This window comes from Notechis scutatus, chromosome 1, assembly GCF_049901735.1.
Source record: "Notechis scutatus isolate UNSWTSFEM ecotype Mainland chromosome 1, rNotScu1.2, whole genome shotgun sequence".
Classification (NCBI taxonomy): Eukaryota; Metazoa; Chordata; class Lepidosauria; order Squamata; family Elapidae; genus Notechis; species Notechis scutatus.
The window spans coordinates 235,647,745-235,666,211 of NC_142009.1; the positions used below are offsets into that span (position 1 = coordinate 235,647,745).

The 18,467-nt window shown below is 35.6% G+C and overlaps 1 protein-coding gene across 2 annotated transcripts in view; it reads left to right on the forward strand.

The window, feature by feature from the left end:
- The first annotated feature begins 615 nt into the window (after positions 1 to 615).
- Positions 616 to 18,467, forward strand: part of LRRC56 (leucine rich repeat containing 56) — a 47,247-nt gene continuing 29,395 nt past the window's right edge. The window contains exons 1-3 of one of the 2 annotated variants that reach the window (XM_087950769.1): positions 616 to 743; positions 5,647 to 5,754; positions 13,963 to 14,129. In XM_087950769.1, the coding sequence (XP_087806895.1) occupies positions 5,736 to 5,754; positions 13,963 to 14,129 (186 nt within the window). In that variant the 5' untranslated portion in view covers positions 616 to 743; positions 5,647 to 5,735. Of the gene's footprint in view, positions 744 to 5,646; positions 5,755 to 13,962; positions 14,130 to 16,414; positions 16,526 to 18,467 lie in introns of those variants that run through there. The other variant, XM_087950770.1, reaches the window with a different exon arrangement.

The window sequence follows — 18,467 nt, forward strand, 5'->3', positions numbered from 1 at the left end:
AAGCAATAAAATACCGCGAGCCAGAGATGCAGAATAGGAGGAACGTGTGTGATATGGGCCGTGCGAGCTCCCTTTATATAATATGCTTTCAACTGCGGAAAAAGATGAGAGGACACCTCTCCCGTCAAACTGACTTTCGGAACAAATACATGAACCGAGATGTTCTTTGGGGACCATTGCAACTACCGCCAACCCCTTGCTTATTTTAAGCCGGTATTGCTTATAGAATACGTCAGAACACACGTGCTAGGTGGCCTTCACACGCAACCAGGAAGACTCCACAAAGAAGGCGGGAAACCGACCGGCCGACTGACGGACACACGGTTCAGTTCTCTTCAGACTCTCGCCTTTCGGCGGACAACGCTCTTGCATCGGCGATTGGTGCCTCCCGCAAAACTTGAGAGGCAGCCCCTGGCGCAGAGGCTGGCGCTTGTCTCAGAGGTACGCCACGCCCATCTTCCTTCAGGCTTGGCGATTGGCTTCGAGTGTTCCGGGCTCATGACTATGTAGCAAGTGTATTCAAATCAGGCGGTTGCCAAGGTAACTTGAGGCCTTGCGTACACACGTCCAATCCTTGGAAGAGGCCTGGAAGGGCCGAAAGGACCCAGGACGAGGGAGTGAGTCCCCGGGACGCCGGTGGAAGGATTGAGAGGCCTGACAGCCGTGACTCGCTTTCCCTTTTTCTTTTGATGTGCCGTGGTGTCTTTTTAATTCTGCCGGCAGTCGGAAGAAATTAGAAGCAGGTAGGAAAGGGATTCTCCTCCATCATTTTTTTAATTGAATGAGATTTTTCTTTTTTTTTTAATTCAAGCCCAGGTGTTATATTTGCTCTTTTTACCGCTTTTTCAATTGATGGGGAAGCGCATTCTATAGCCTCCCGCTGTTTTTAAGTCTCCTTGCAGCGGAATGGGTGACAACCAAACTTAATAAATAAATAAACTTCTCGTTATTATTTGTGTGTTATTCTACGGTGTGTTTTGACTTAGGAAATAATGAATGCCACGGTCAAGTAGCCACCGGTAGTTCCCTTGACTTAAAACTCAAAGCCCAGAAATATTTATTCAGGAATAACCCTTTCAGGAATAACTATTTTTTAAAAATGGGATTTATTTTTGAGCCATCTCTACTGCGATTCCAGTCCTCACTGAAAAATCAGCAATGGGATGGACTGCATTTTAAATAAACATGGAGATAGGATGGGTATATATGATCCTTCAAAGCATGGAAATTACATTTTTTTTCAGGAATCTGTACCCAGAACATAAAATGTGCAATGTTGCTAAATGTTTACCTAATGTGAACTGCGCAAATAATAGAGAAAATTGATACCATAGCATATTAGCTAGCATTTATTGACTGTTCTATTAGCTATCATATACTTAATAAATACACCGATATGTAGAAGAGGCTAGTTTTCTCCAATACAGTAGAAAGCATGGATTTTCTTTTGATTCTTCAAATTTTGGAAGAAAAACCAAATTGAGTGTTTACAGTTTGCATATTTATCGTTGGCTTCTCTTATTTATTTATTTACTTGCAATTGCCTCACTGGTAGTATAGTTTATTTCCTAAGAACCCTGAATATAATACTGAATTGATTTTATAATATGAATGGACTTCAAGAATGGACTTCTATAGGAAATGGCTTATTATTTCTTCCTGATGATTCATGTTCTGGAACTTGTTACCACATTTTAATAAATAGTTGGTCATTTCAATACTGTATTACACTTTCAATACATTGTTTTAATTCCAACTGTGTGGAGTTGTGGACTAAACACTAAATACAGAGTTCTAAATAAAATTTCTTGTCAGTAAAATTGTTGGAAATAGGGGTAGCATATTTATTTGATCAGTAATTTTTTTATTAGTTTGCCAGATTAAAACACTATAGAAAGCTGCAGTTGTTTACTTACTACCTATTCATTACTTGCACCTCCCCAATAGTTAAGTCAGCACAATGCATATAAATCTAGGATTTGCATACCAATAGTTAAACTCTGAACTCTCCTCTTTATAATCAGATTCCTTCAAAATGCAGTACAGTAATTCAGTATCATAAAGATTATTGTCTTTGAACAAGAATAATAAAACATGGCAAAATCTGAAATCTTGCACTTCAAAATTAGCTTTGGGCAATCCATATATCCAGCAGTTTGTCCTGCACACAGTGAAAACTGATCTTATCTGAAAGAACTGTTTATACAAGTCACAGCATTAACCATGTGCTGCCCATTGTGCACATATAAAAAGTCTTAGGACAAATAAGCAGTCCCATCGGAAAACAAGTTATTGCAACTTTGGACCATCATAAGAAATTGGGAATAAATAAGCACCATCATCCCTCTAAAGCTACTGTGATGTTAACAGATGAAATAGCTGCTAAGAATACTTGATCAGCTCAGAATGTAAGATGAAGATATACATGTACACTTCTTATTCCATGTCATTGGCTAGCCTACCCTGGTGAGAAAGTCTTTTCTGGCATCAAAATGGACAATTTGTTTTTCTGGGTAAGCACCCTTGCAATTAATTTGAGAAAAGATTTATTCATTAAATTTGTAGACTGCCCAACTGTATCTTGACTGGATGCACTTACTGTGTCATCTAATATTTTATCTTTGACTGTGGCTTCCGATAATGTTCAAGAAATAGACAAAACAGTATTTTCACTTATACCCTTCAATCTGAGCTATATAAACTTTGAGGCAGCCCTCAAAAGCTTTTAATTCAAAGATTTCCAAATGTTGTTTCCAAATAGTAATTTTTATGGTGATGTAAGGTAAGTCTTGTTAAATACAGGCAGGGGTGGGATTCAAATTTCTTAACAACTGGTTCTGTGGGCATGGCCTAATTTGTGGTTGTTGCTTGGTAGTCATGTGACTGGGTGAGCATGGCTTGTATGTAAATATTGTAGATATTTATGTAAGTATTGAGTTTTTTATTAAAAAAGAGCAAAAGCAGGCAGGCAGATTGAGTTGCTCACAGAATCACAGATTCACTCAGATCTACCATTCTGCTATCTGCTACCTGAGTCTGTCACATAAAATTTGCTTGCAAGCAAACTCACAAAATTAACTCACAACACACTATGTATGTAAATATTGATTTTTTTTTATAAAAAAAGAGCAACCTTTACCCAAAATCAGGCAAAGCAGGCAGGCAGATTGAATTGCTCACAGAATCACAGATTCATTCAGATACTTATCTTTCTGCAATCTGCTGAGTCTGCACTGAAAAATAGAAGCTAGGAAGGTTCAGCTCTGCTTTTAGAGTAGCTAGAAAGCAAGAAATCCAACGATTTCCTGCTTTCTAGCTAATCCAAATCTCCCAGCACAGCTGATAGTCGGAACAGCTGATGGTTGGGGGGGGGGAAAGGAAAAATAGCAACTTACCAAAAACTAGGCAAAGGCACAACGCAGGCAAGTTGGATGGCACAAATGCCAGGTAAGGAGTGAGTGGGCAGGGTGGGGCAGGGCCAGCCAGTGGCACGATTTGTCAGTTCTCTAAACTGTGCAGAATCATAACAACCGGTTCTATAGAAACAGTGTGACCAGGTAGAATCCCACCCCTGAATATAGGTAATCCCTAACTTACAACCACAACTGAGCCCAAAATTTCCTTTGCTTAGCAAGACAGTTGTTAAGTGAGTTTTGCCCCATTTTATGACCTTTCTTGCCATAGTTGTTAAGTGAATCACAGTTATTACGTTAATGACGTCTGCCAAGCAAAGTCACTGCAATTGTTAAGTTAGTTAAGTTAGTAACTTCCGACAAGTCAATGGTGAAGCCAGATTCACTTAAGAATGTTTAAGTGAATCTGGCTTACCCATTAACTTTGCTTATTAGAAAGTTGCAGAAGGTGATCGCATGACCCCCGGGACACTGCAACCATCATAAATACATACCAATTGCCAAGCATCTGAAGGTTCACATGGCCTCAGAGATGCTGCAATTATTGTAATTATGAGAAACAGTCATAAATCATATTTTTGTGTGCCACTGTAACTACAAACGGTTACTAAACAAATGGTTATAAATTTATGACTACATGCATATAACTGATATATTTGTTCATTAAAAATAAATTTAATTTTTCAATTGTAAATGAAATGCGGTACAGATTAGATTTTGCCATAAACACATCTGCAATATTATTTTTGCCCACTGTTACATTTACATTTCTTCTAAGGAATTACAGATTATATGCATTGCTTTTCTAACCCAGCATTTTGCATAAAATCTTTGCAACAATCCTATGCATTAAAATAGGTAGAGGTAAATATTTAGCACAAGGTCATCAATAAAATTCATAGCTGAAATGAATATTTAAAGTTAGACATAACTTCCTATTTAAATTGTACAGTTTTGGGTGGTGAACACAGGTGGTATTCAGCAGGTTCTGACCAGTTCTGGAGAACTGGTAGCAGAAATTTTTGAGTAGTTTGGAGAACCAGCAAATACCACCTCTGACTGGCCCTGCCCCCATCTATTCTCTGCCTGCCAAGTCTCAGATGACCAGCTGGGTCTTCTTTTGTTCCCCTGCACAGGAAAACAGAGCTGGAAAGCAGGTTAGTGGGATGGGGAGGGAATGGAGATTTTACAGTATCCTTCCCCTGCCACAACCGCTAAGTCACGCTACACCCACCAAGCCAATTCACATCCACCAAGCCACGCCCACAGAACTGATAGTAAAAAATTTGAATCCCACCATTGGTGGTGAAGAGATGGTACAATTAGAAATCAGCAAATTGCCAAGTATTTTTCAGTCAAGTGCTCTATTCTGCACCTGCCCAAATCCATTAATTTTTTTTAACCTTTCCTACTTTTATGAGAAAAAATAAGAAGATTGAACTCTGAAATATGCTAAGTATAACTTCTACATTGTACCCCTAAGGTATTTGAGAACCTAGGTAATAACATTCATTGTGAATAGAAGCTAGAACTATTGGTCACAAAATAGCACCTTCTCTCTTCTCCACATCTTGGAATGTTCTTCTGTGGAAAAACTGCCTTTGACTTCAAAAACTAAAATCATATAAAAGTCATTTTAAAAAATTAAATTCATTAATATTTACCAATAAAACCTAGCCATTTACTGAAGAAAGAAACAAGCATCAAAAGCAAAATACAAATGAAGCAAACAAACAGAAGCTGTTAAAAATCTTTCTGCCATCAGCAATGCTAAAAAAGATGACTCATAACTAGATCAGTTTCCATTTGTCAAGGAAGTGGCTTTTGCTTGGAATAAATTCCTTTAAGAAACAATTCTATAATTGATTCACATTAATTCCATTTGAGTTAAAGGCAATGTAGAACAAAGATTTTCAAGTGGATCTGGGAGCAGAAGAGAAAATGTTCCATAAGGTATGTGGGATGTATGTCCTTTGATTGAAATACCAATTGAGTTTTAGAACTTAATAATGGTAGATACAGATGAGCTTAACTTGTTATTTTAAAGATTCCATCTCTTCACTGGAAATTATAAATAGAATTCTATATCTACAAAATATCTATAAAGTATCTAGGCCTATGTAAAACATACTGCAATAACATTTTGAATATGTTTGAATATAATATTTGCATATTTACTCTATATCCTTCTACATTAAGTAATTATCCTTCAATTTTCCCTTTACTTACCCAGGAGAACTTCAGTGCCATTTCAAGAAGATAAATAGAAGATAAATAGCTCAAATTTGTATACTGCAAGTGGAGTTGCTGTTGGAAACAGACATGGTGGATGGCATGACAAGTAAATAGTGATACAATAGCAATTTTAAAGATACAAAAATGTAGCATAAAAATGTATAAAGCACTTTTGTGAGGGTACCTGGAGAAAGGCCTCCAAAGAAGGCCAGGTGCCTAGGTGGTCTATATGGATTTTTTCATGTTTGATAGCCATGGTCTGACTTGTTTAGTATTTTGACAGAAGAATCAATGACAAACAGTGGTGATGATATTGAGCCTCCTTGAAAGATTCCTCTCTTGATATCAACCTTTCCCATTCTATTACCATTGACCAGCAACTTGCATCTTCTATTGTGCAAATGATCTTTGCACAAAACTTCTGATGTTTCTACTGATTCCTGTTATTTATAGTCACTTGTTTATCATGTGGGTGGGAGTGGAATGCCTTTTTATAATTAATGTAAACTACATTCAATGTGGTCTTCCTTCTCTTGCAGTTTTCCAAAATTATCTTGTCAATTAGCTGATTTTTTGTTCATTGGGTTCCTGTGCTGTTGGGCAGTTTCTTTCTACTCAGGTGGAAAGAGCTTGTTTTCAACTAGATGCTCTTAGACTGCATCAGCTACCACACTAGTTAGCAATTTGAAAGTTGTAAGTAAGCATATAATTGGCCCGTAGTTGCCTGGTGCTGCCCTTTTGTTGGATTTTATATTATCAAGTAGGTTTTACCAGATGTTAAATCAATTTAAAAATTTACCCCCTTGCAATATATTGTTAAATTACTTGGCAATGCACTGGTATAGACCAGTTAGATGTTTTGACCAAAAAACATGCAGCTCATCTTCATCTGGTCCTGACCAATTCTTGATCTTCCTTGCCCTTTTTTCTGCCATTTCTGCTGCTACTATTAGTCCTTTCATTTCAGCTTTTTAAAAATTTTATTTACATCATTTAGCCAAGCTGCATTCCTGATATATTTTTTTTGTGTTACCCCATACCTCTGTGCATAATTGCACTGTTTCTTCTTTGTCAGGTGTTGACTGGTTCACTGCAGTCACTCCATTGATGGACTGGTAGAAACAACTGTGGTTCAACTGAAATTGGAAATTCTGCCTATAATATGCAATTCAGATTTTTATCTGATCTTCTTAGCTGCAGCTGTTATTTCCAGTGCTTCCTTAATCTTGGCTGTTTCCTATGTATTGATTGGGTATTATTTGGTCTTCTTGTTCTTCAGTTTCTTTTCTTTCATTTGTTTTAGCTTGGTTGTATCTAATCTTGGCTTGCAGATCTTATTTTCAGCCTGATTTTTCATTTTGGTGGTGACTGTTTGGCTATTTTTCACTTTTGTTGATTTTGCATCCCAGGCATTCAGTTATAACTGCAGCTGTGTTCTACATTAGTTGGTTTCTTATAGTAAGCTGGTGCTTATATTTGATATTACAGTTTTGGCATCTTTTAATATTTGTGCTAGCTACTGATTCTTTGGAACAATCTGAAATTCGGGCAACTTTATTCTGTTATCTTTGTGCTTTTTCTGGATGCTCAGTTATTCTTTGTTTCAGTTCATTTTCTATTTTTAGTTAGAGGGCTTTGCTCTTTCTGAGGAGAAGGCAGGGAAGAAGGTGTTTGGTTTGGGAATGAATATGATTCAGTAGTGATGCTGGCTTCTACTGTTGATTCCACCAGCTTGCTTTTACAGTCTGAATATTTCTAGCAAGACTTCTGGTTTTGATTTTTTGCCCTGGATAAATCTTTGTAGTACTTCCAGTTCTGCTTCTGTAAATACTTTATTTCATATTACAAAATAAGCATTGATCTTGTAGCCTCTGATCTGTTATTTTTGATTATGGATGCTGTTCTTTTCAGAACTGGTGAGTTCTTTTCAGATACCTTCTTCTTAATGGCCTTGTTTAGTAATAACACATAATTACCTTTTTTGTTTTCAATCTTTGTACACTTTGATGGGTAAACAATTTTAATTCCAATAGTTTTGCAGCTACTGGCTTTGGTTCCTTAGCTAACAAGCCTGAGTCCTGTGTAGCCCATTTACTACCAAATGTTCAGGAGTTTCAGCCCCTAGCATGGTCCTTGTTGATCTGGGCAATAATCAATGTGGTATGGGCTTTGATAAATTATGTCTCACCTTATTGTTTATGGGAGAGGCACTCTGTGTCTGATGCCTCTGATGAAACCTGTCCTTTATAGTGAAACCTCTGGCATTGTTCTCATCTTCCTCAAAGAACACAAGCCCTTCACTGGGGGTTATTTTTATTATTATTTGAATATTATTTTTATAAATATTTAAACATTTTAAATTTATTTCATTTTCTAAATTACTTGGTGGCACTCTCCCTCCAACTTTATTATTATTTATTATGCAGTTTTATGCATAGTTATTTAATGTGTGGTTTACTATTTTCAATAGGACTTATTTCCAGGGACATGGACATACCATCACAGATGCAAAGTTGCAATAACAAAGAAGTGGCTATTACTACATTATCTCAGTAGACCAATGAATATGCAGTAGTTTGAAAGTTTGATCCTTCTGATTCCATTGTATGGTTTTTCTGTATTTTTCCCCTTTACTTGATAGTTCTGCATGAACACAAAAATATAAAATCAAGGGAACATAGTGTAACCATCCAGTTTGACCTGTCTGTAGTCTTCAATAATGAAAAACAAATGTGAAAATTATTTGAAATGTGTTCCCTAGTTTATTTGGCAGGAATTCCTTGACACAATTAAGAATACAGCAGATACCTCCAACTGTTTATGGTGGTTAGTACAGAAGGTTTGCACGTACCCTTCTTCTAAGAGAATTGTGAGGAAATTCTTTTTTTTTTTTTTTTTGCTATTTTCTCTTCAGCAACCTGTGTAAAATATTTAGCTCCAATCCTAGAAGAAGAGGGGATTGATCTGCCTCCTAGAAAATTTATTTTGCGCCTGCCTTTAATGATAGACTCTCCTTATGGATACCGAGATTAGCTTAGGCAGCTGCTGAAAGCCATGATAAATTGGGTTAATGCAAATAGCCATGTGCAGTATTACTTTTTTTGTATAGTGGATTGGGTCTATCATTCGTTGCTTTTATCTCTCTGGCCTTCGTAGAATTACAGCTTTGTCCTGTTTATGCTAAGAGATGGAGAAAGACTCAGGGACGAACATACACTCTTTTCGCCATGCCATTTTTCTAGAGGGATAATTGTTCTTTTCTATTTGTGTCAGCTGAAGGTATCGTTCCCCACTTTATCTGAAAGAAAAAGACCATAATCAAAGATTATTGATTATCTGAAGTCGATTGATACATTTAATTGACAAATAAGTACTGCTTTAAAAATAGCTTTTTATATAAAAGTACATTTAATGAAAACTCAATACTGTAATTTAAAAAATTTAACTGACTTTTATAAAATTCATAAACAAATATCATGTTATGGTCCAGGAAGTAAAATGAATTGTTTACTGAAGTTTACAATGAAAGCTATATCTCTGGGCTCTTAGCTTTTAGTTTGTGTACAAGCAAGTCTTATATAACAAGATCAGGTTTTGTGTGATGTAACTAATACATGAACGTAGGGAAGAATGATTTTTCCATTAGGAACTAATTGACATAACAGTAGTATGACATAATAATAAATCTTGTTTTCTGAAAGATAGGGCACTTTTACAAACTAAAGCTAAAATGATATTCACAGTTAAGGACATTCAGAAGAATGCACTATATATTTTCCTTCAAACTAACTTCTCTAATCAACAAATATCATAACTGCATTCCATACTTATATTTGATCACATTTTTAACTAGTAGAATCTCAGTATGTTTGACAGATATATTCCTTGTAAAACTCTGTCTTGATTGTTCAAGCATTCAGTACTTACAAGTTAATCATAACAGTACTTCTATATGGAATTATTTTTGAGGACAGCCTGAAAACTCCCATTGATTTGAAATGCTGTGATACAATAATGCTTGGGTCTACAGAATACTCATATCTTGGCCTTGTCACCTTTGGCTGGCTGGATTGTCAGACAAGATATTGGCACATTGTATGGCACCTAAATAATGGAATTGCCTTCCAAGACAGGAGGGCAAAGCTTTATTTGCCTCCTTTTAAGTTGGCACAAGAATAATTACTTTTGTTGTCAACTTGTACCCTGAAATATCTGTATCATTCATCTGCTTTTGCAGCCTTTTCTTTGAGATGTGGGACATAAGAGTCTAAATAAAAAATAATAATTATAGAACAAATGAAACAGCTGTTTCTGGGTCAGAAATAAGAGCCTAGAAGCAAAAATGTAAAATTGGAATATCTGAAACATTTTCAAAACCTTGCAGAAAAAATATTGAGTATCTTCAGTGATTGGCACTTTGCATCAATACTGTACTAGTTTACAGTTCAAGTATTTCTATTAAAAAGAGTTGTGCATTATTGCCACTACATTGTTACATTGTAGTGTTCTGCTGTCATGTTATGTTCTGTAATAAAGTATATTTCTTGTTATCAAGAGGATTGGATCACCAAGGCATCCTAATTTTTAATTTTTTACCAAGTTTTATAATTGTGTTGTTTCCGTAAGTTAAATATTGGAAAGTAGTTAGTGGGTGTGATATTTAATGCAGCTGTTATATATTAGCAAATACTAGCTTGGATTGTCTTTCAGTTCACTGGTAACTTTGTAATACAGCACATTTTATTTATGTTGTATACATATGAAACAAAATGGATTCCACAAAATTATATATTATTGCATTTTTCCTCTTCTCATTGCATTACACTGAAACTTTTCTCGATCTAAGTGTCTGATCTATCTTGAATGATAATGAGATATTTCACAATTGATCATTTCTGTGTTTATGATGTAAGATGTCATAAACCTCATCTAAGATGCAACCTGAAAGGGGGTTTAATAGAAGAATAACATGTTGGATCATCTACCATTTCTGCAGTTTCTGTTGACCAAGATAGAAAGATGAAGCTTTTTTTTTTTTTAGCTTAACAGAATTTTGCTCATTAGAATTCATCCTCTCCTACACCCACAGAAATCTGATGTACAAGCAGAAATCTCTACTCCAATTGTAGTTGGAGGGTAGTGTTAGAGAATCAGAACAGTATAATTAATCTTTGAAGTAGGTGAAAGCTTGAATGGTATATTATTTCCTTTATTCAGTGTAACAGAAAATTCTTACAAATTTGGTTAGTTTTTATGATATGGTATTTTATTTAATTTCACGACCATTGATTTTATGAATAACATATAATTTGTTAAGAGTATAATCTGCCCAGTATCATTGAAACTTGGGCAGCACATAACTTTAATTATTAATAATTAATTTTACTCTGTCAATTTAGGGTTAAAAATCAAATCAATTTTGTTTCCATGTTTAAATATCAGATACACTTTCCTAATTTGAAGTATGGTTATATCAGTATGGATATATGACATTTGTTTAAATTGACTCTTTGGCTACTCTTTGGTCAGTCACCCATCTTAACAACTAAAACACACACAGAAACACAAAAACATTTAATATTTTTATTAAAAATTAATTCAAAAATGATCGAGGCATCTTATAACCACTTTCTCACCAAAGCAAGACGTCTATGCAAGGCTGCATTAATGTTTCAGCCTCAGCTTCTGAAGGAAAAGCCAGGTCTTCACAGTCTTCTGGAAAATCAACAGAATTTGAGCCATCCAAATCTCAGAGATTCTTGCACAGGGCACACATGACAGAGGAGGCACACCTCCTTGGTCACATTAGATGCAATGTTTTGCAAAAAGTATTGCAAAAGGTGAAGCATGCCCATCTTACCAAATCTAGGGAGGGAAGCAAAAATTACTGAAGGCAGGTGATCCTGCAAATAACCTGGTCTTATGCCTTGTACTGTAGAACTTTAAAAGTGATACTTTCTTGAAGCCAGCGCTATTCTTATAACATGAATATGAGAATATCCTATACTTATAATGGTAGCGTTTATGCCCTAAACTACATTCATTGCTATATTATGGATTAATGAAACTTTTAAATGCTTTAGGGGCAATTTCATATACACTGGATTAGTGCAATCAGAGAATAATTTAAAGACATGAGTGATCATGAGCAGTGCCTCCTAATCCAATAAAAAGCCTACCTGTACACGAGATGAATTTGTGGGGGAGAAAAAAACTTTTTACCATACTGTCCATCTGCTCAAGCATAAGATCAGAAGGACCCCCAAGTTGCAAACCAACTCTGTCTGGGGGAGTACAACCCTGCCCAGAATTAATAATTTTTAAAAATGAAGAATTTGTAGATCTAGATCAAGGGTCGCCAACCTTTTGGACCTCAGGGACCACCAAACTCATAATTTTAAATCCCAGGGACCACTGACCGGTTTTGTGGGCATGGCCTAATTTGTGGGTGTAGCTTGGTGGTCATGTGACTGGCTGGGCATGGCTTGTATGTAAATATTATAAATATTTATATAAATATTGAATTTTTTATTAAAAAGGAGCAACTTTTACCCAAAATCAGGCAAAGCAGGCAGGCAGATTGAGTTGCTCACAGAAGCACAGATTCATTCAGAGATCTATCTATCTGCCATTGGCTAGATCAGTCTGTCCCATAAAATTTGCTTGCAAGCAAACTCAGAAAATTAACTCACAATACACCATGTATGTAAATATTGAATTTTTTATTTTAAAAAAGAGCAATTTTTACCCAAAATCGGGCAAAGCAGGCAGGCAGATTGAGTTGCTCACAGAATCATTCAGTGATCTATCTATCTGCCATCGGCTAGCTCAGTCTGTCAAATAAAATTTGCTTGTAGTGAGTCTGTACTGAATAATAGAAACTTCAGTCCTAAGGGAGGTTTGGCTGTGCTTAAAAGCAGAGCCAAAGATCTAAAGACTAGCTAGAAAGCAAGAAATCCAACTGTTTCCTGCTTCCTAGCTAATCTAAATCTCCCGGCACAGCAGAACAGCTGATGGTTGGAAAAATAGCAATTTAGCAGGCAAGTTTGCTGGGTAAGGAATGAGTGGGTGGGGAGGGTTCCCGTGGGCCGTGTGGGCGGCACAGCCTTGTGTTTCTGCGCAGCCTGGATTAATTGCTTTGGGGGGTGTTCTCTGGGGGTGAGATTTCTCTGCGGCCCACCAAAATTTTCTCATGGCCCAGCAGTGGGCTGTGGCCCAGCAGTTGCCAACCGCTGATCTAGATGGCCCTAAAACTACAGGCACTCAGACTTACTAGGGTTAAGCTGAAGTCTGTTCTTCCTTCACCAGATCTTCAAAGCCTTCAGGCAATGTAAGTGTGCTGATGATATCCAGTTATACCTCTTTCTCCCCCAGGCTATTCAAATGATGCTCTTTAAGTTGAGAAAGATCTTAAAGGGCATTGAAGGGTATAACTGGATATCATCCTCATACTTACATTCCTTATCCTGTATCAATGAATGACCTTACCTAGCAGCTTTATATTCACACTAGGAAAACTGGAGAAGTGAACCCTGAAAAAGAAAAAGTTGGGGATAGGATGAAAATTGCCAGCGTGGTGGATCTAAAGGTGGTTTTTAAGAAGATATTTTAGGTATTTATGTTAAAAGTTTCGGATACTCTTCTAATCATTTAAATCTTTCGCCCTTAAGGGCTTTGGATATTTAACATCTTAGCCAGCATGAAGAGATATAAAAGATTATCTGGAATTTCCTGACATTCAAATCACTGGACAGTAAGAATTAGACTGATTCATACCCAGTATTGATTATTAATTTTTTGAATGTCAATCGATTTAACAGACTTCCTCTGTTAAAGTTATATTGCTTAGCTGATTTATTTGAATTCCAATATAATCAAAAGGCATTGATTTGTTACAGTGATATCCCATTTTTGGTCTAAGAATGCAAGCGATGGACATAAGAATTCCCCTTTAATATTATCTCTTATATTACCCTCAACAATTTTATGACATAGGTTCCACCCAGAAACTGAATAGGGATTTGAATTTGAATTCCTGTCCAACATCTTAACTATTTGGTTATATCTGTTCATTAAAAACAGAGATATAATATCAAATATAAACAGCTTGCACAACCTTTTTCATGATTGTTAGTTTTATATATATAACCTATATGCATATAAATCTAAGCATATCATTCTGATTAGTAAAGGTTTTATATTTTTTCAATCTTCATACATTTTTAGGATAATCCTACATTATTTTATCTTATGATGCATGAAATAAATACAGGATTCAAATAATTAGCTTGCATTTGTGTGTTTTAACATTTAGGGCATTCTGAAATGAAGCTAAACTGGAAACTAGATAGAACTTCAAGACCAGGTTCAGCAACAGTTAAGGTTACAGATCTCAGCTGGCAAGGTCTCCTGAACCCCAATCCATCTATTAAAGAAGATGAAGAGCTACTTGTGGATGAATATATTTCTCCCCACAAGCTGGTGAGTATATGCTATGTTATTGTATATACGTATATTAGCCTTGCTAATGACCATTGCAGTACTTTGGCGTACCTGAAAGTATTGCAGTTAGATGGAGCCACTGAATATGGTTCTGAATAATTCTGTTTTTTTCATAACTTCATACATTTGTTCAGACTAAGTGATTGGAAATCACGAGGCCTATTTTATATTACACTAATTTCTATTTAGTTATTGAAGACTCAAATTAGGGGATATTTTAATATAATTAAATTTGTAAGTATGATACAACAATGATTTATGTTTATGATTTTGTTTACCATGCTAGTAGGATTAACCTATCTTAAAATAACTGATCTGGAATATCTGAGTAGTTGTATTAGTTACTCTTTTTAAATGCTTTGTACTCCTTAATGGCTTTTAAGAAATAATTTCATGTTCACCTTATGTTCTGTTGCTAACTTGAAGTATTGTCCTCATCCACCTGTGTTTAAGTAAGAACACTCTAGAATACTGGGCAAGATCTAATTTAATCTCTGCCCACAGAACCATTCCCTGTGTAGTTCTATGCAGCTCATACTTCCTAGTAAGTTAGCAAGGTGAGGTGATCTTTTTCTTTGTCAGATTCCAGTGCTATAAAGTTCTGGAGTATCCTCAGTCTCCAGAGCATGTTTTAGGATGATGTTGAGGATCACAGAATGAACAGAAATGGATAATTAATGTTTCCTCCACCCACTTCAGCCAACAAACTCTTTTTGGTCACAACATTTTCACTAGCAACAAGCTTTTTCTGGATCCCAGCAACTGTTTTCTCAGTAGGATTCTTGTGCTCTCTGAGCTTGGTTGTTTTCTTGCAGATCATCCCAAAGGTGCTTTTTAAAGAAGCAACTGGACTTTCTGATTTTTCTTTGAAGACATTCCACTTCTCATCCAAGAAGCTTCTTCAGCTCTGGATAGATTCTTGCTTTTTGGATAAGAAGCAAAACATCTTCAAAGAAAAATCAGAAAGTCCAGTTGCTTCTTGAAAAAAGCACCTTTGGGATAACCATGACCCGGATGACTGAGAATCTCCATAGATACTTTTCTTGCAGATATTTCATCACCCAACTAGGTAACATCATCAGTGCTAGAAGGGGTGAGGTCTTCTCTCTGTTTATATACAAGTGGGAGTTATAATGTTGGTGGATGTATTCTTGGTAGTTCCTTGATTGGGCTCTTGTTTACTGTTCATTTTTTTGTCTGAGTTGGTAGTTCTTTAATTGGGATATTGTTTATTGCTTGATTGTTGGCATGATAGTTAATTCTTCTGTCGGTTTTTGCCTGTCTGGGTATTGATTGCTGAAGAGGAGGTATTTTGGTCTTTTTGTTTCTTTTGTTGGTTTTTTGATTGGCTCTTTTGAATGATATGTAGATATTGTTTATCTCTATGTCCCAGTTGATGGCTGATTTGTTTGAGTGCTAAGCTTCCAGGAATTTTCTAGTGTTTTTGGACTTAGTTTGGTCTAGGATGCTCACAGTTTCCCAGTTGAAATTATGATTAACTCAGTTCATGTGTGGTGTGATTAGGGAGTTTTCATCCTGTCTTCTAAACTGCTAGTTGGTATTCATGGATGCCTTCTGCTAGAGTTCTGCCTGTTTGTCCTACATAATAGTTGTTACAGTTTTTACATTATATATTGTACCAGACCCCTATTTTTTCTTCTGAGGATCCTGGGTCTTTTGGGTAACTTAAGATATTTTGGAGGGATTTAGTTGCTTTGTGCTTGATGCCATGGGCTATAAATGGTGGTTTGATTTTGATATAGAGTCCTTTTCAAGCTTGTGTGTTTGTGTTGTAGTGATTAAGGTTATGCATTTTTAAAAAAGTGCGGCCCCGTATCCAGAAGGTGTAAGAATCATTGCTTTGGGTAGAGTTTCAGGTGTTTGAGCTCGTTTAGTGTTCTTTCAGAACTTCTCTTGTGGGCAATCTTCTCTGTGTTCAGCAAATTTATAAACATTCACATTCTTTTAATATTTAAATGTTTTATGTTGGTAAAACAATAGTGCTGCATTCTCTTTGAAGAGAATGAGGCTAAAGTTCATCATGATTTTTTTTTATTCTATTGTATCATGCATTTTTTTTTATTTGGTTAACAAATTAAAGTCTGAAAAAGCCTAAGATGCAGTTCATGTCCTTGGCAGTAGGGTACTTAGTTGATAGCTTGTATTTTGTTGTGAATCAGGCAGCAACAAGCCAGTATGTAGTTTTCTCTGTAGGAAAGAAGTTTGAGAAATCCTTTGCCTTCTTTTTTAAGTCACTTAATCGGGAAAATTCTCTTTATTTTGAAAAAATGAAGTTTGATACAGATGAAAACTTTTTCCTCTTTGTTGATGAAAAGTAAATAAGCTTGTTGCTTAGGAAGCCAAAAGAAATGCAGGTGAGAAAAATGCTAAAATAAATGAAATTATATAGTCAACATCTTTATTAAACTGGCAATCTTTTTATGCTATTCCAATTACTAAAGCAAATATGTTTAACATAAATTTCTGGTTTTAAAAAGTGCAATTTAAGGGATCCAGAATGTAGGGAATGTTGTTGAAAATTTCCATTACATTCTGCCTCCTATGCCCATAACTACTACAATTATTTACTGAGTTGTGTTCTAAATCAAATGCCAGATGTCATGCATGTAACCTTCCAACTTCACTCACCTAGCTGCATTGTTCTGCCACTGTTTCCTTCTGCTTTCATATATTTTCTTGTATTTTTTGGAATGAAAACAATGCCATTGTGAACCAAATGCTCACTATTCACACCGTCCATATAACAGTAGTTAAATTTGGACATTAGTGATTTGGTGAGCAGTTCTAAGAGCTCTGTGAAAATACTGTTTTCAAAATAATTTTGAAAATAATAATATGTGTCCTATATAAGCCCTAAAAATGTAGCCCCTGTCTTCCAAAAAGATTCCTTACCCATGCTCTTATTTAAATGGAATAGTAAGGCATCATACATTGACGGAGTCCAGGACCCATCATATCAGCACACCAAATGGTCAGGAACAACAAAGTATGACATTTTTAGGATTTCCATCTATTCACTCTTATAGTTTCTTGTATTCCATGAAACTCAGTCATGGCATTTTTTCATCATCTAATGATACATTATTTTATTTGTTAAATGTAGAGCATATCCTGTCTTTTCTTTCAGAGCTCAAGTTAGCATATCTCCTCACTACTTGTTTTCCTACAATAGTAATCCTATGAAGTGGTTGTGCTGAAATTGACTAGCACAAAGTAGCTAAGTGAGCATCTATTGCTGATGGCATTTAGTTTATTAGTACAAATTATGCCTTTAAATATAATGATAATATTAGTAAAAAAAAATTCAGAACTAACATGCAATAATTTTTTTCCAATTTTTTTTATTTTTACTATATAAAGAAAAAGCAACTATTTCAATGTCTATATAAACAGTGTCTTCTGGTTACAGTTAGTTTGAGTAATAGTCATCATCATCATCATGTTCATTAGTAGTAATCAAAACAGTATTTTCTCCATATAATATTAATATTAATTATTAGTACTAAATCATATTGATAATAAACATATAATAAACCCTCACGGTAAAATTAATCCTTCACTTATAATTTTAAATATTCTAACTTCTGTTACTAACATGCAATATTTGAATTAGTGAATTAGTGATTTCACTATATTTTATACTTCCCTTCTGTCCTTTTTCTCCCTCCCTCAATGAAAAATATTAAAGTTTTTCTGTTAGTATCATTTGCCTAGTTTGTTGTTGGAAGCTTGGGTATATACAGTTAACTGGGCTCTGCAATCATCAGTAAGGAAAAACAACATTTTTATTGGCAAGCCATATCCTTTATTTAAAATCATTTCCTTTTCCCTCTTGGCAGAGACTTATTTTTGGGTAATAAAAGTAAATGAATTTGACAGGCAGACTGAACAAGTACAAAAATAGGTAATTGGTGAAGCTTTCTGGAAAAAAAGAAGAGCGCTATTTAGCTCAGCATATGCAATCCGTAAGTCACAATTAGGCAGCATGGCAGCAGTGCAACTGTGATTTTAATTGCACAGTGATGGGAAATTGTAAGAAATTAAGGACAGATTATCCAGTAATAGAAGAAGGCCATGTGCTATAAGATAAATAGTTGGGTGCCAGTAACACAAAAGCAATTTAGAAATAAAGCCTAATGTTATCAAATTGATTGATTGTTGCTGAAAACTGAAGTGAGAATGTTGGATGCTGGAAACAAGTTTTAACTGGAATGTAACACAGAGCTGGATCATGTTGGTTGATTTGAACCCAAATCATTAAGACCAATGCAGGGAGATTGCTGGCCTCTGGAACTA